Consider the following 18,503-nt stretch of genomic DNA (forward strand, 5'->3'; position numbering starts at 1 on the left):
TAGATCTTACTGGAGTCCTTAAACAAATTTTGGCACAATTTCAACTAAGATAAAGTGATACAGGAAGAACAGGAAGAGTTTACTTAGTCACCTGTGCTATCAAAACTTAAGCTTGGAAAACACCTTAAGAGGAATCTTTTCCTCATTCAAGTAAGCAAGATCTATAGGACTAGAAAATTGTCACCATGTGGACTGATTTGAGTGCAGTAAGTCATTCTGGCAAAAAAAAAAAAGACCATGATCATTCACCCAAAAAAAAAAGGAAAGTGGATTTGGGTAAATAGGGCCACAATAGTTTGTGATATTCTGTGTCCTGTAACAAATGTAATATATTGTTTACTTTAAATGTTTATTTTCATAATCAAACACACTTGTTAAGTGGATTTAAGGAAATTAGTTTAAATATGTATTGTAGCTATAGGGAGATACGTTGTGGATCAAGTTTGTGTGCGTCATTATTTTAAAAGTGTTCATATGTTGAATGACACTGGGAGGTTAGAAATACTCGCCCATCTCACTACAACACCAGTGTTTCCTTGCCTTTGGTGTCGGTATGTACTGTAATATTTATAGAGCTGCCTTTGGTTTTTTACATTTTATTCTTTATTATTTGTTGAGTAATTAATATATTTATTTACTGCATGGAAGATATCATAACAGTTTCTTACATTCTCACATTGTTTTTTGAATAGGTTAATAGCGTGATATTGGAATTTGAGGTAAGTGTTTATGTTATTCATATATTATAAAATAAATATTTGAATATATATATATATATATATATACAGTGGGGAAAAAGTATTTAGTCAGCCACCAATTGTGCAAGTTCTCTCACCTAAAAAGATGAGAGAGGCCTGTAATTTTCATCATAGGTATACCTCAACTATGAGAGACAAAATGAGGGGAAAAAATCCAGAAAATCACATTGTAGGATTTTTAAAGAATTAATTGGTAAATTCCTCTGTAAAATAAGTATTTGGTCACCTACAAACAAGCAAGATTTCTGGCTCTCACAGACCTGTAACTTCTTCTTTAAGAGGCTCCTCTGTCCTCCACTCGTTACCTGTATTAATGGCATCTGTTTGAACTCGTTATCAGTATAAAAGACACCTGTCCACAACCTCAAACAGTCCAACTCCAAACTCCACCATGGCCAAGACCAAAGAGCTGTCAAAGGACACCAGAAACAAAATTGTAGACCTGCACCAGGCTGGGAAGACTGAATCTGCAATAGGTAAGCAGCTTGGTGTGAAGAAATCAACTGTGGGAGCAATTATTAGAAAATGGAAGACATACAAGACCACTGATAATCTCCCTCGATCTGGGGCTCCACGCAAGATCTCGCCCCGTGGGGTCAAAATGATCACAAGAACTGTGAGCAAAAATCCCAGAACCACACGGGGGACCTAGTGAATGACCTGCAGAGAGCTGGGACCAAAGTAACAAAGGCTACCATCAGTAACACACTGCACCGCCAGACGTGTCCCCCTGCTTAATCCAGCACATGTCCGGCCCGTCTGAAGTTTGCTAGAGAGCATTTGGATGATCCAGAAGAGGATTGGGAGAATGTCATATGGTCAGATGAAACCAAAATATAACTTTTTGGTAAAAACTCAACTTGTCGTGTTTGGAGGAGAAAGAATGCTGAGTTGCATCCAAAGAACACCATACCTACTGTGAAGCATGGGGGTGGAAACATCATGCTTTGGGGCTGTTTTTCTGCAAAGGGACCAGGACGACTGACCCGTGTAAACGAAAGAATGAATGGGGCCATGTATCATGAGATTTTGAGTGAAAACCTCCTTCCATCAGCAAGGGCATTGAAGATTAAACATGGCTGGGACTTTCAGCATGACAATGATCCCAAACACACCGCCCGGGCAACGAAGGATTTCAAGGTCCTGGAGTGGCCTAGCCAGTCTCCAGATCTCAACCCCATCGAAAATCTTGAAAGTCTGTGTTGCCCAGCGACAGCCCCAAAACATTACTGCTCTAGAGGAGATCTGCATGGAGGAATGGGCCAAAATACCAGCAACAGTGTGTGAAAACCTTGTGAAGACTTACAGAAAACGTTTGACCTCTGTCATTGCCAACAAAGGGTATATAACAAAGTATTGAGATGAAATTTTGTTATTGACCAAATACTTATTTTCCACCATAATTTGCAAATAAATTCTTTAAAAATCCTACAATGTGATTTTCTGGATTTTTTTTCTCATTTTGTCTCTCATAGTTGAGGTATACCTATGATGAAAATTACAGGCCTCTCTCATCATTTTAAGTGGGAGAACTTGCACAATTGGTGGCTGACTAAATACTTTTTTGCCCCACTGTGTATATATATATATATATATATATATATACATATATAAGCTGTTATAGCAATTACAAAAATAAAAAGTGGTCACATGTGCTTGTTGATCTTGCAGAGAACTTGATCCATCATCATCTCTCATCCTCTTCATCATGCTGCTGCTGATGCTGTCTCTTCTCTCCGGTGGTTCGGCCAGAGTTGTGCAGAATTTTGAGAGTGGCTGTGGTCAATTTTTTGCAAATGGAAAATCACCTACAAGATTTCCTGATCCACAATACAGGCAGATCTGCCAAACTCTAAATAATGTTGATTATTATGCCACATTCTATGACACTCACAACAAGATCCCTGTGTACTCAGCCTACAGGTTTCAAGGGTTAATGGGCTGCACAAGACGAAACACGTGGTACATTGAACCTCAAGTAAGTGAAATATTACTTTACCAAAATAATTGTTACACATTGTACACTCTACATTAATACAAATTTTCAGCTAAATAGTACATTGTGACATGCATAGCAAACTAGGATATTATTTTATTATCAACTACAGAAAATGAGAATACCCCCTGATAATACTATAACAATAGTGGAGTGCTTTATAATGACAAGAAGTGTCTGTAGTGTAGTTAATTGCATCTGTGGAGTGCTGTAAGTCACATTGACATTTAAAACTTGACAAGAAACATTCTAAAAAAAAAAGACACTGCTTAATTCAGAAAATCACACACATAAACAGTTCATTTGATGAACAGAGAATTAAACACAGAGGAATGGATAAATGTTTACTAAAGAGAGATTGCTAGCATGTGTGTTGTGTGAAACATACAGGAAAAACTGAGTGATAAATGGATGTACATTTGTTTTGTTTTGTTTTTCTCCTTCTCTTATATCCAGTATATCTCAAGTGTATCTTTTCTCTTATGTTTAATATAATATTGCAGATTGATGATAATAATGGAGGACCAAACATGGAATTTTTCGACGGCTCTAAATATACATATACGTGGAGACCGTCAAGCTCTCAGTAAAGATTATGAGAACTCTGGCTATGACAGAGGTCATCTGGCACCAGTCTACCTGGCAAACTCAAAGAGCTGTGCTGAAGCCACCTTCACTCTCACCAATGCTGCTCCACAAAACAGTCATTTTAACAGGGTTATATGGTGGAATGAGGAAAGATCGATAGCACAATATCTGGAATTGACATGCAATTTAAAATATATTTACATTGTGACTGGGGTGGTACCAGGCACTAATTGCATAAACAGTAGAGTGAACTTGCCTAGTCATTTCTGGACTGCATACTGCTGCTTAGACCAGAATAACAAATGTTCAGACTCAGGAGGAGTTATTGGAACCAATGTAAATGACCCCATTATTTGCAAAATGAGTGTGGCTAATTTAGAGGCGGAGTTAAGAAAACTTTATGGAAGAGCATTTCAAGTGTTTCAATAATAAGAACAAAAGCAGACATGGGTTGCTTCAAAATAAAGCCACACTGAGCAATTACACTTTGCAAACATTTTTGAGGGGAGCCTATTTTGAGTGATGTTTTATTATAATTTCATTACAATTAATCACACTAATATTTCCTGTCGGAATTATAAAACAATAACAATTTCTAATACTTATAATACTCCAAACCTTGTGCTGAATGTCATAGCTGACTTGGTGGCAGACTTGTTTCAATTTTAAGTTGTTTCAACATTTGTTTCAATAAAAAGTTTGCACACATTTTTAGGGAATCTTTATTAAATTATATGTTGCATTTCTTAATCAATTAGAATGACAATTGTCTGTAAAATTATGAAAATGATTACTTTGTAAATATTATCATTATAATGTCTCAACTGTAAAACTATTAACCTCTAATAAAAATCATTAATACCACAAACCTCGTACTATACTTGCAAAAAAATATATATGTGCATTTGCACTTGATTACATATCCAGATTTTGTTATCTTATATGGTATCTGACACTATCGGACAACACTGTAAAAATAAAACTAAAAATGTTCTGGTAATTTTCTGCCAGGACATCATCCTTACAGACATTTACATTAACCCTAAAACACAATTCAACAAAGTGCAATGGCTGTAAGTAAGTAAGTAAATAAATAAATGAAATGTATTCCTTTTTCTTTTACAGAGAATCATATAAATTGCACCTAGCTGTCTGTGATGATTACAGGGGCTTTATATTTTAACCCACATCAACGGAGGAAAACAAACAAATAAGTGAGAATTATGAGTTTAGTTTAGTAAATCTGTAAAGATTTGATTATAATTGATTTTCTATGTTTGAACAGGTCTTGACTCTGAACTAGTCCTGGACATAGCTAGCCCAATTACTAAACAACCTGCAAACTTCAACAAAACCTACAAACATAAGCGTTCTCAAAATGACAACCTCCAAACTTTTTCTTTCCTTTTCACTCTTTTATTGACAGAAACGGTGTAAAAACGACAGTAAATGACAGAATGATGAGGGGGAAATGCTCCACAACTCATTCTCAACACAAGCACTGCAGCTTCCCAGGCTGCGACAATAGATGCTTTATTTGGCAAAGTTTGTAAAGATCCGTGGCATCAAATCTTTAGACACTTGGGGAACATTCACAAGTGTGTTTTTCCATTACACTGCTCTTTGTTTTTCTGTGTAAACTCCCTAGACAGATGTGTTTGACCTTTTAAAAACTGCGCTTTTCCTCATTCCACTGTCTGTGTCTTGCATTTGATCAAACAAAAACGTCTCTGTATGAACGGCAGATTTACCTGGCCATCACATCAAAAAGCAAACAGTCGGCTATATTGTTGATTTTAGTATATTGTTGATTGTGTCAGTCAAACATCACCATGTCTCAATGGGTGCTTTTTGGCCAGAATAAGACGTTTTGCGAATAATGAAACTATTCATTGCCTAACCTTAGTTTAAACAGGTGAAAGACGAGGGTAATAATCTAAAACAAGACACCAACACAACTATATTGACCAGTCATAATCTAGAACTACAAAGCATTTACAGTAAATTACAAATGGTGGCCATACATTTAAACATGACAGGAACAGTCATATATCAATTTAATTTACAAGGCGATGGTAATTCAGACAGTCTTGAATAACACATTTCATGTGAGCCAACATCCCTGATGAACAAATCAGCATATGTAGCTGCTCACCAAGATATGTTGTGTTTTGGATGCTGGTCCCCGCAATGAAATTCTAATATGCTGGTGTCCCAAACTGGGATTCTTCACTTTCTTAAACAGCAGACTTTCCTTGCATAAACCAGACTGGACCAGTATGCAAACTCTGGTCTAAGCTGGTGTTTTCAGCAGGGATAGTCTCTGGAAATGTTCTTTATTCTTACATTAACAACTACATTAACAAAACTGTGTACATGTGAGAGAGAGACACTCAGTGGCCAGGGATATAGCCCTGTAATGTGAGTGTGTTGTTGAGTTTCAGCGTGAGAGTCGAATGTGCCTGTGAGGTCAGGCTGTATGTTGAGTAAGACACTGCAGAGCCGAGCATCAGTCCCGCCATATATGATACAGTCATGGTGTTCCCTGTAAAAAAATATTGGAAAAAGAAATCGTGGAGAAAAATCACAATAAATTTTCAATATATCAATTGCTTCTTTTAGACAAAAATTAGATTAAATGGTAAGCAAAAGGAGAATTTTGATAGTCTACTACTTATCCAATTATTCTCATTAGAAATAATCCAATAATGAAAAGCTTCCAGAGATTTCAATATCAACTCAAATAGCCCAAAAACCCAAAACAACAACAAATAATTTGAGCTATGCCCTCCACATGAATTTTATCCCACTGAATTTTTCAGTACAGGGACTCAGGGAACTGCAAAAAAAAAAAGAATATATATATATATATATACAGTGCCTTGCGAAAGTATTCATACCCCTTCATTTTTTTCACGGTTTGTTATGTTGCTGCCTTATGTTAAACTGCTTTAAATGACTTTTTTTCCCACATCAATCTTCACTCCATACACCATACTGACAAAGCAAAAACAGAATTGTCACAACTTCGTAAATTTATTAAAAATAAAAAACTGAAATAAGTACATTGCATAAGTATTCATACCCTGAACTAAATATTTAGCTGAAGCACCTTTACAATCTCAAGTCTTTTTTTGTTTGACGCGACAAGCTTTGCTCATCAGCATTTGGCAATTATCTTCCATTCTTCTCCTCACCTCTTCACGTCTCAAGCTCTGTCAGGTTGGATGGGGGCAGATGCACATTTTCAGGTTTCTCCAGAAATATTTGACTGGGTTTAATCCCAGGCTGTGTCTGGGCCACTCAAGGACATTCACAGAGTTGTCTATAAGCCACTCTTGATGTGTGCTTAGGGTCACTGTCCTGTTGGAAGATGAACCACAGTCTGAGGTTCTGAATGCTCCGGACAGGGTTTTCATTAAAGCTATCTCAATATTTTGGTGCATTGAGCTTTTCTTCTACTCTGACGAGTCCCTCAGTCCCTGCCTCTGAAAAACAGCCCCACAGCATGAGGCTGCTACCAGCACACTTTACTTTTGGTACTCTGCAGGTGAATAACAGAGCTGCTTTCCTTCAAACATGATGCTTAGAATTGAGGTTCATCAGATCAGAGAATGCCGTTTCTCAGAGTCTGAGGGTCCTTTAGGTGCTTTTTTGCGAATTCCAAGTGTGTTTTCATGTGTCTTCACTGAGGAGAGGATTGAGTTTGGCCACATCGCCATGAAGCCCAGATCGGTGGAGTGTTGCAGTGATGTTTGTCCTTCTGTAGGTTTCTCTCATCAGTATATATGATCATCGAGCTCAACCACTCTAACCAAAGCCCTTCTCCATCAGTTGCTCAGTTTGGCCAGGAGTCCAGCTCTAGGAAGAGTCCTGGTTGTTTCAAACTTCTTCCATTAAGGGTAACAGAGACTACATTATTCTGTGAACCTTCAATGAAGCAGAATTTTTTTTCTGAACTCTTCCCCAGATGTGTGGCTTGACGCAAACCTGTTTCTGATCTCTACAGGCAGTTCTTTTGACCTCAGGGCTTGGTTTTTGCTCTGATATGCATTATCAGCTGTTAGACCTTTTATTAAGATGTGTGTGCCTTTCCAAATCATACCCATTCAATTGAATTAGCCACAGATTAACTTTACTTGAAGTGTAGTAACATCTACAAGCAATATGAATGCTCCCGAGCTAAATTTCAACTGTCCCAGTTTTTTATTTTTAATAAATTTGCAAAGATGTTAAAAACCTGTTTTTTGCTTTACAATTATGGTGTACGGAGAAACCGTACGTACGTGTATGTGGGGAAAAAAAGTCATTTAAAGCAGTTTAACATAAGGCAGCAACAAAACAAAACGTGAAAAGAATTAAGGGGTATAAATACTTTCATAAGGCACTGTATATATATATATATATATATATATATATATATATATTATATACATACACAGGGCCGTCTGCGCTTGAGGGGGCCCCGCAGCGAACGGACCAAGGGGGACCCCCACCCCACCCCCAGAGGTGTATCAAGCTGAACACCTCTGGTGTGACTTTAATGCAGATCTTGAGCCAAAACTCTTTACCAAACACCAATGACTTGTACATATGGGTACAGTCATTTTAGACACTTCCAAAACTGTGGCAACAAAGATGGAAACATAATTCATGTATTTAAAAATTGTATTTCCATCTCTGTTGCAACAGTTTTGGAAGTGTCTAAAATAACTGTGCCCATATGTACAAGTCATTGGTGTTTGGTAAAGAGTTTTTGGCTCAAGATCTGCATTTAAAGTCACACCAGAGGTGTTCAGCTTGGATTAGGACTTGGCTTTCTGCAGTCAAGTTCTTCCACACTGACTACATCAATCATTTCTTTTTTAACCTTGCCTTATACACAGAGGCATTGTCATGTTAGAATAGAAAAGGGTCTTGTCCAAACTGTTGCTTTAAAATTAGAAGCACACAATTCCCTAGAATATCATTATATGCTTAAACATTAAGATTTGTACTCATGGAAATGACCAAAGTAGTCAAACCTGTTCATTAGAAGGGGGTGACCCAATACTTTTGGCAATATAGTGTATATAAAAACAATCAAATAAAAAAAAGTGTAGGTGTCTATTTTAGATCAAAGTTATGTGTAACTGCCCTCTAGCGGTTGAAAAGTAAAACTGTCAGTTTCTTGCAGAGAATGGGCTCCAGCTCTGCTCTTCTAAGCCATACACGTCTACCTGTAGCTACAGGTGATCATCTTAGAATTTCACTAATCACGTTAAAACTCTCCCCTATGCAAATAAATATATAGATAAATAACAGAAAAGATGGATATCCGAATAATATGATACTACTACCACACTGTATGACACGTGAACCAGTAGCCAGACCTTATCTTTGTTTTTGCGGATATGACGTAAACGCGAATAACAAAGAAATGCAATTTCCCAGGAAATCAGTCCAGACAGCTCTAAAATATACAGCATCACTGTAGGCTTACTGTAGAGAATTGGGGTAAGATGAAAACATCTTTTTATGTACCCAAATTCTGTAGTAAATAATTTCTAAATACTTACACGGTGTAGCTTTAGTCTGTTTAAAAACATTTGATATATTATGTATTAGCATACGTTCTGTGCAAGCTATTGAAAGAAAAATGTGTCAATTACATGCTTTACATTGCATATCACACATTTATTTAGTTGTTTTGGTAATGAGGGACTTAAAATAAGGGGAAATATCTTAAACCCCATACAGCTTATTTACATTTGAAACAGTGTTGACTTTTGTGGTGATTGTGACAGAAAACATAGGCACAATTACTACAAAAAAACAAACAAACAAAAGAAAAACCCTACAAGGCTCACCAGAGCATTTGTTGAACTCATAACAGGTTAAATATGAAAAGAGGACCTTTGGGAAATTGACTTTAAATTAGAATTTCTGACAGTGTTACCAAAATATTAGGTATTTATTTCTGATCTGATAAGCTAAAAAAAGCATCAAAATGATTTGGCTTTCCTGTAGCCGTAATGACAGGGTTTCCTGTAGCTCAAATAGTAGAGCATGGTGCTAGCAATGCCAAGATCATGGGTTCGATTCCCAGGGAAAGCAAGAGCTGATAAAATGTAAAAACTGTAACTTGAATGCAATGTAAGTCGCTTTGGATAAAATTGTCTGATAAATGTAAATGTAAAATGATTTGTGTTTGTATTAAGAATTACATTCAGCATTAAATCTCCTGAGTAACAAATGTTTTGTCTAGATAATAACTTGTGTGTCAGCCATACTCACCTGCTATTTCTCGCTGCTGAAGTGGCACCTTGCCGGCCGCGTGTATCATTGGTACAGAGCCAAGGTATCCGTTGCTGATTCCCAGCATCAAGGACAGGCAGCAGGGCCAGGCTGGGTGCGCCAGCAGGGGGCGCTGCACGGGTGACACGCACATCACAAACAGGGGCAGGAAGAGAACACGCAAACACGAACAAACCAGCAGCTGCACACTACCCCACTCATACGGACACGCTGCCAAGATCTAAAGAGAGAAATAAAGAGCTTTGAACATTTGCCATTTTTAAATCATAATATATGCTTTATATATTTGATTTCACCTTGCCCACAAAGTCTGCCATGTTGAACAGAGCCATGGTGAGAATAGGCAGCCATTCTCCCAGTGTATCGTTGCGTAACTCTGACTCCAAACCAGGGAACAGACACAGGGTGATGAAATATGTCACCAAAATTGAGAGCATATAGGGCCAGATCACCCGGGCAACAGCACATCTTCGACCCAGCAGCTCTGCAAGAAAGTCATCATATGTTATGTCAAAAACACTTAAAATGTCCTAAAATTACCTGTTGATTGAACTTAAAGCAACAGTTCACCAAAAATGAAAATTTGCTTACCTTTTGGCCAGCCAAGATGTAAATGATTTTGTTTCTTCATCAGAACAGATTTGGAGAAATGTAGCATTGCATCACTTGCTCACCAATGGATGTGAATGGGTGCCGTCAGAATGAGAGTCCAAACAGCTGATTAAAACATCACAATAATCCACACAACTCCAGTCCATCAATTAATGTCTTAAGTGAAAAGCTGCATATTTGTAAGAAACAAGTAGATTATTGAGGTATTAACTTTGAACCGTCGCCTCTGAAAATATTTAGTCCATAATTGATAATAATCATAACTTATAATCATTGCTTGTAAACTGTGCTTGATCTGTGCATTTTTCTCTCCTGATTCTTTTCACTGGAGACAGCAGTATTATAGAGGACTCAAAGTTAAAAATGCCTTAATGATTGATTTGTTTCTTACAAACATGCAGCTTTTCACAGTATGTTAATTGATGGACTGGAGTTGTGTGGATTACTTGTGGATTATTGTGATGTTTTTATCAGCTCTTTGGACTCTCATTCTGACGGCACCCATTCACTGCAGAGGATCCATTGATCCAAGTGATATAATGCTAAATTTCTCCAAATTTTCTGATGAAAAAAACAAACTCATATACATCTTGGATGACCACAGGGTGAGTAAATTCTCAGTATATATTTTTTTATTTTTGTGTGAACTATAACTTTATTTTGTAGTATGTTCACTGAAGGGCTACAGGCGTTTGTGATTAAACCTATAGCTCACCCTTCACGCTCATCCAACTCCTTTTGGTGTCTGGTTTGGGCACATCAAATCTGACGTATATTCCGTCTCCATGGGAACCGCTACCCAGATTAACTGCATCAGATTCGTCAACTGTGCTTGACGCCACTCCATCCTAATTTGTGGAAAAGCCATGAGTCAATGTCAATTTTATCTTTGAGCAAATCATCCTAAACAATGGCTGTCTCAAAATCTGTTTGAGCTGTCTACTGCTTACAACAAATTACATTTGGGGGAAATTAAACATTTTATATTGATATGGAACCATTTTCTACCAAAATGTTTTAGAAATTAATAAAAAATATTAATAATAAACATTTGCCTTGGCTACCCTTGATAAAAAGTACACTTCAGCATATTTTTTTAAAACAGTACTTATTATGGAAATAAAATACTTAAAGGTCTTGCAATTTTCCAGTTTTTTATTTTTCATTTACTTCAGATGTGCTTTAGTAGTTTAGCAGATTTAGTCACGCATGACAAAAAGTTATTAAAACATAATGTTTTAAAATATACTTTAGAGTAAAACTTTAATTTGACATTATTACAAAGTGTACTTTTTAAAAGTGTACTTATGTGTGTTAAGAAACATACCCAATAAAATGTATTGGTTTTATTTAATTAATAATATATTCTCTCCAAGTATAGTTTTTTATAAATATACTTTTAAGATTTCAAGTACACTACAAGTGCACATTCAGTACAATTAAGTGCACTTCTTTTTCACAAGGATATGTCTATGATACTGGCTAAAATGTTTTTGCTACGGTTTGTCACAGTGTGTTGTGTCAGAAATGTGTATACATCCAAAAAGGCTATATTTAGGTAGGAAGCTTATTAAGTTTTGAAAAACAAATTACACCCATGGTTAACATATACCTTTTCTTGCACTATAAGAAGGAAAATAGTTAGCCACAGACCCACAGAAACCTTTCAAAACCTGTCAGTAACATATGGATAAAGAACCCACACCCAAAAAGTCCCATAAGTCAAGTGGAAACCATTTGTGTGAAATTACCTCTTCCTCTGCGCTGCTGTCATAATGTATCTGATAGCCACTGTGCTTTTTTGTCATAACATTATTAATCTGTCCTTTGAGCCAGCTGTGGCGAGCTCTGTCGGTGTGATAACGGACAAAATCTGTCCGTCGAACCACCACGTGCAACAGAAAACAGAGCGTCTCTATTGAGACAGAGAACAGGAAGAAGATGATGGTGTTGTTCTTCTCGTCTTCCACCAGCAGCTTTGTAAAAATGCGACTCAGAGAGACAATAACTCCTGCAGTGCCTGAAACAACCATAATCAACAGAAAAACAACATCAACTGTAATACAGACAAACATTGATTATGATGAATAAAAATTGGGTCAATTCATATTTTGGAGAAAAAAAAAATTCATATTACCATAATCCAAAAAATAAAAAATCTAAATTCTCATTACCGTAATGTAAAAATGCTATTTAAATTATATCTGTCTATCATTTATTAATAAAATTTAATAATAAAATAGTATTTTTAAAGAATCTGTATTTGTTGTACTGCCTTTAATTTTCACCCAAAAATTTAAATTTGCCCTCTATTCATAATATTGCTTTCTCCAGTGAAAAAATAGTGTCATCTGAATCAGGAGAGAAATATGCAACAATCAAGCACTGTTTAGAAGTGAAACAATCCAAAGCAGAATATGTTGGTGGATTTTGATGTGAAAAGACAACAGGGGATGGACTTTTCCACTGAAGAATGCGTTATTATGGATTATGATATTTTGGTCAGAAGTGACAGTTTAACGTTAAAATGCCTTGATGGATTTGTTTCTTACAAAAACACAGCTTTTGGATTCACAAGACATTAATTGATGGACTGGAGTGGTGTGGATTAACTTGTGATGTTTTTATCAGCTGTCTGGACTCTCATTCTGACGGCACCCATTCACTGCAAAGGATCCATTGATCCAAGTGATGTAATGCTAAATTTCTCAAAATTTTCTGATGAAGAAACAAACTCGTATACATCTTGGAAGGCCTTAGGATGAATCAGTTCTCAGTAAATTTTCATTTTTGTGTGAACTATAACTTTATTTTGTGGATACTTGTGGATTATTGTGATGTTTTTATCAGCTGTTTGTTCTCTCATTCTGACGGCACCCATTCACTGCAGAGGATCCATTGGTGAGCAAGTGATATAATGCAACATTTCTCCAAATCTGTTCTGAAGAAGAAATAAACTCATTTACATCTTAGAAGTTCTGTGGATAAGCACATTTTTAGCAAACTTTAATTTTTGAGTGAACTATTCCTTTAATTACTATATTAAAGGTGCAGTAGGACATCTTGGAAAATTCCAAGTTTAGCCTGAAAGCACTAAAAGCGAACGTCCCACCCTCCCTGCAAATCGCTGTCCAAAGCCACACCTCCTGAACGAGCATTTTGATTGGACGACCATTTCTTGGTCCTACGCCTTCCACAGAATATATACATACAGATAAATACATTCAGACCACTTAAAGGGATACTCCAACCCAAAATGAAAATTTTGTCATTAATCACTTACCCCCATGTCGTTCCAAACCCGTAAAAGCTTCATTCGTCTTCGAATGTAGGACTTGTACATTCTTGTAGGAAGTGTCATGCAGGAGCAAAAAAAGTTGAATAAAGTCGATATTTAGTTTTTTTTGCGCACAAAAAGTGTTCTAGTCGCATCATAAAATTCAGGTTGCACGTCTGATGGCAGATGGACTATTTTGATGACATCTTTCATACTTTTATGGACCTTGACAGTTCAATTTACTATGCAGTCAATGGGACAGTCACAAGCCTCCCGGTTTTCATCTAAAATATCTTAAATCCGAAGACGAATGAAGCTTTTACGGGTTTGGAACGACATGGGGTTAAGTGATTAATGACAAAATTTTCATTTTGGGGTGGAGTATCCCTTAACTTAATGATTGCTATTGGGATGTGAAAAGACTTTAAACCAGCATAACAAAAAAAATTTCTGAAGACAATCACCTATTGCACTTTTAATTACTATAAATTACTGAGAATCTTCCTTGATAACGATATGAATTTAAAAAGATGCATTACGGTAATGAGGGGGTACACTAATGTGAAGTAAATATTACATTTATTCTAATATAATGGCTATAATTTCAGTCATGTGGTGATGGAAGTTTGGCTCACTCTCTCCAGTCATCACGCCCTGTGTGTACCTCTTGGGCAGCATCCCAGTGTAACCATAGAAACTGGACTGCTGCACTGTAAAGGTCAAAAGGACAATATTTACACATCCTAAAAGCACAATGTAGGCCAATGAAAAAAGCATGATTGCTTGTATATATTCACCTGTGCATCCAAATGCAACAATGGCAATTGCAGCCAGAGTAAGGGCATAGGACTGCTGAGTGTCAAACAGCTCCAGCCAGACATCAAATACACTCATAAACACCAAAGGTCCCAATGCAAATAGATATCCTATTTATGCAACACAGGATATTTAGTGATTTTGCAATTGAAAAACAAGAATATGTGTGCGTATACACAGAAAATGGTGTGAAAGAGCTTGTGAATTTTATTATTATTTTGAGCTGGTTTTTGCATGTTCTCACCCACACAGATGCGAGTGTTTAAGCTCAGTCTCTCCACGAGTGCGTTGTTCACAATGACAGCACTGAGAGCCACCAGAATATATGTCAAACTCATGTCGAACACAATAGAGGTGCCTGACAATGGAAGAGAAGTATTTTGACTGGGCAATGCATAGTTGTCACTTATCCACCTACAGCTCTGTGAATTTAATTTAGTCTTTCCTGTGATGTGCGACAGGTTGGTTGCATCACACCTGTGAATTTGCGGTGAAGGTAGTCCACATCGGTGATGAAACTATTGTATGGCAGCAGAAAGCCGACACCAGCCAACAGCATGGCAAAGTAGATGCCATGGTAGCGATCATCAGGAATGGATTCCTCTGAGTCTGAAAATAAGACATGAGCTTATATGAATAGCAACCAGAATAACAGAGCAGCTAAGGCCTGTTATCTATAAATAAAAATCAACTCTTTTGTGTTGTGCATGATGGTGTTTTACGCTAATGCAGTGTTTCCCAAAATAGGATTTGCAAACCCCAGGGGGTTTGCAAGGAAACTGCATGGGGTTTGTGACTTGACAAAAAAGCAAATAATGCGAAAAATAAAATAAAAATTGATTATTTTAAAATTCAAACAATTGAAATAAAAGTTGCCAAAAAAGATTAAATATTTTTTATTGTTTATTATAAATATTACAAACCAGCACCAGAGAACCATGAATGTATGTGCTGTTGAATAATTGAAATATCAGAGGGAACTTTAAGTACATATTTGATGTCAAAGGGGTTCGGCTGACAAAAATGTTGGGAATCCCTGGGAATTTAATTGAATTTGGGGAAATTCAAGCATCATATCCACATCCATATCAATGATAACCTCATGCATGCATCATATACATCAACATATACGCACTCACCACATTTTGTAAGTGCAATTTAATGCATTATTACGTATGTGCAATTTTTTTTATGGCCCTGATTAGTATATTCGGTTTTTGCTTGATATTAACTGTGTTGTACATATCTGTAACTCACCCTGAGCACTGTGAGGTTTTATCCTACCCGTCTTCTCGTCTGGCAGCTGACTAAAGCTGAAATTCGTGATCACAGACTTCTCTCTACCCTGCCGATTCCTGCTCCACTCCTCGGAGTACATATCTGGGAAAAAATGTCAGAATTCACACATGGGAAAATTCATGCAGTCAAGAGGCAGATGAATTCATTGGGGTTGTCATGTATCATGTGCCATGTATGTAATATAACTAATAATAACAAACATAAATAATCACATAATAAATTTGTGTGCTAGTACAGAGAGGACTTACAAACGTTTTTCTCTATCAGATAATTAATTCATATTTCATGTTGCACATTATAATGTACAGATATCGAAATTCACTTGAATATTGACATACACCTAACCTGAGAAAAATTAACTGGAGTAAAATGTGTGACAACTTGCCCCGGTATCTCCACAATGCATATGCTGTGCAGGAAAATTCATTTCTTTTGTTTTATGCAACCAAGCATTGCAGTGGTTCTGTATTTGTTCCTACAACTGTTTTCCTTTGAAGCATCTGGGCACGAATGTGTTGTTTCTCTCCTTTCTCACCAGTTGACTTTGTACGCGCGCGGTTTAAATTTTACGGCATGATATGAAACACACCGAGTCAGTTTAGTCTCTAGGAGGTGATAAACGCGAGATTAACATTGACACGTCGAGGTCACCTGACAGATCCACCAAAGCTATTTTTAGAAATATGGAGCCTCAACGTCAAGCCTGTAGTGTAATTTTTACGGCGGGAAAATAAAATTGAGATACTATATCACATTGCTGTTGGAAAGACGGATCATTTGTCTTGTGGTTATTTGGCATGTCTCTATACATATTCGCAATTAAATGCAATCGACACGTACAGTATGATAATAACTGAACATCAATCAGAGCTGTCGCGCGCTCTCGTGAAAGCATAACAGGTCTCTTACCTGATGTGCCAATGTCATTCACTTCCTCACACGTGAATAATCTTTAATTACGATCCAGGGTCTCGTTTTCAAGCGATGTTATTTGAGGATGCTCGTTTTCTGCTCCTTCATTCCCTCTCGAGGCTCCCCGCCCTCCTGCGCAAGTCACGGAATCATCACGCGCGTAACAATTGATTACCGGGACTAGTTGCCACACTCTCTAAGCATGGGCTTCATTTCTATATTAACACATACTTTACAATCTTGGCCACAAAACATTATTGAACATTTCCACATTGCCCAGGAAAATAATATATATATATATGTGTGTGTTTTTATTCACAATTCAGTCCACACTGCATGTTTTCACAATGTATGGGGTAAGTTGTCACAATACAAACCTGCTCTTTATCATTGATTCGAGATGAATTTAATTAATTAATTAATTAACTAATTTAAAATGCATTTATTTGAAAGGTTACATTCTTAAAAATAACGGTTCTTTATTGTTATTTCCATGAAGAACCTATCAACCATGACAACTTTCCATTGTGCAAAAGGTTCTTAGTGGAAAAGGTTTCTTTAAGAGGTTTTCTACAGATGCCGCAGACCCCACATATGATCATCTTTGGGACCTCCATAAAATGTATAATGTATAAAGATCTAATTTATACTGAGGTATATTACAATTGTATAAATATTATAATATATTATATTGGAAAATATTGGTTTTATTTTATTTTTTCACTATAGTACTGTATTGTTGGATATATTTATTTACTTGTTTATTAGTTTATTTAAATTATACATACATACCTACATACACACACACACACACACACATATATATATATATATATATATATATATATACAGTATCTCACAGAAGTGAGTACACCCCTCACATTTTTGTAAATATTTTATTATATCTTTTCATGTGACAACACTGAAGAAATGACACTTTGCTACAATGTAAAGTAGTGAGTGTACAGCTTGTATAACAGTGTAAATTTGCTGTCCCCTCAAAATAACTCAACACACAGCCATTAATGTCTAAACCGCTGGCCACAAAAGTGAGTACACCCCTAAGTGAAAATGTCCAAATTGGGCCCAATTAGCCATTTTCTCTCCCCGGTGTCATGTGACTTGTTAGTGTTACAAGGTCTCAGGTGTGAATGGGGAGCAGGTGTGTTAAATTTGGTGTTATCGCTCTCACTCTCTCATACTGGTCACTGGAAGTTCAACATGGCACCTCATGGCAAAGAACTCTCTGAGGATCTGAAAAAAATAATTGTTTCTCTACATAAAGATGGCGTCGGCTATAAGAAGATTGCCAAGACCCTGAAACTGAGCTGCAGCACGGTGGCCAAGACCATACAGCGGTTTAACAGGACAGGTTCCAGAACAGGCCTCGCCATGGTCGACCAAAGAAGGTTGTGTTTGGGAAATAGACGTATGAGTGCTGCCAGCATTGCTGCAGAGGTTGAAGGGGTGGGGGGTCAGCCTGTCAGTGCTCAGACCATACTCCGCACACTGCATCAAATTGGTCTGCATGGCTGTCGTCCCAGAAGGAAGCCTCTTCTAAAGATGATGCACAAGAAAGCCCGCAAACAGTTTGCTGAAGATGAGCAGACTAAGGACATGGATTACTGGAACCATGTCCTGTGGTCTGATGAGACCAAGATAAACTTATTTGGTTCAGATGGTGTCAAGTGTGTGTGGCGGCAACCAGGTGAGGAGTACAAAGACAAGTGTGTCTTGCCTACAGTCAAGCATGGTGGTGGGAGTGTCATGGTCTGGGGCTGCATGAGTGCTGCCGGCACTGGGGAGCTACAGTTCATTGAAGGAACCATAAATGCCAACATGTACTGTGACATACTGAAGCAGAGCATGATCCCCTCCCTTCTATTCCAACATGATAACGACCCCAAACACACCTCCAACATCCACCAGCTCTGTGATGTCGTCATGG

General features: G+C 37.2%; 1 protein-coding gene and 1 pseudogene across 1 annotated transcript; one reads left to right on the forward strand and one right to left on the reverse strand.

Moving 5' to 3' along the window:
- The first annotated feature begins 474 nt into the window (after positions 1-474).
- Positions 475-4,302, forward strand: LOC131544032 (endonuclease domain-containing 1 protein-like; annotated as a pseudogene).
- Positions 4,303-4,749: 447 nt separating this feature from the next.
- Positions 4,750-16,704, reverse strand: slc29a4b (asolute carrier family 29 member 4b). Its single transcript, XM_058774087.1, has 11 exons — positions 16,553-16,704; positions 15,602-15,724; positions 14,822-14,953; positions 14,589-14,702; positions 14,326-14,454; positions 14,164-14,238; positions 12,003-12,271; positions 10,967-11,099; positions 9,936-10,123; positions 9,619-9,859; positions 4,750-5,887 (listed from the first exon to the last, which is right to left on the reverse strand). The coding sequence occupies exons 2-11, from the start codon at positions 15,720-15,722 to the stop codon at positions 5,736-5,738; spliced, it is 1,554 nt and encodes a 517-aa protein (XP_058630070.1). The 5' UTR covers positions 15,723-15,724; positions 16,553-16,704; the 3' UTR covers positions 4,750-5,735.
- Positions 16,705-18,503: the final 1,799 nt, after the last annotated feature.

This window comes from Onychostoma macrolepis, chromosome 01 (assembly GCF_012432095.1).
Source record: "Onychostoma macrolepis isolate SWU-2019 chromosome 01, ASM1243209v1, whole genome shotgun sequence".
In the NCBI taxonomy this organism is placed as follows: Eukaryota; Metazoa; Chordata; class Actinopteri; order Cypriniformes; family Cyprinidae; genus Onychostoma; species Onychostoma macrolepis.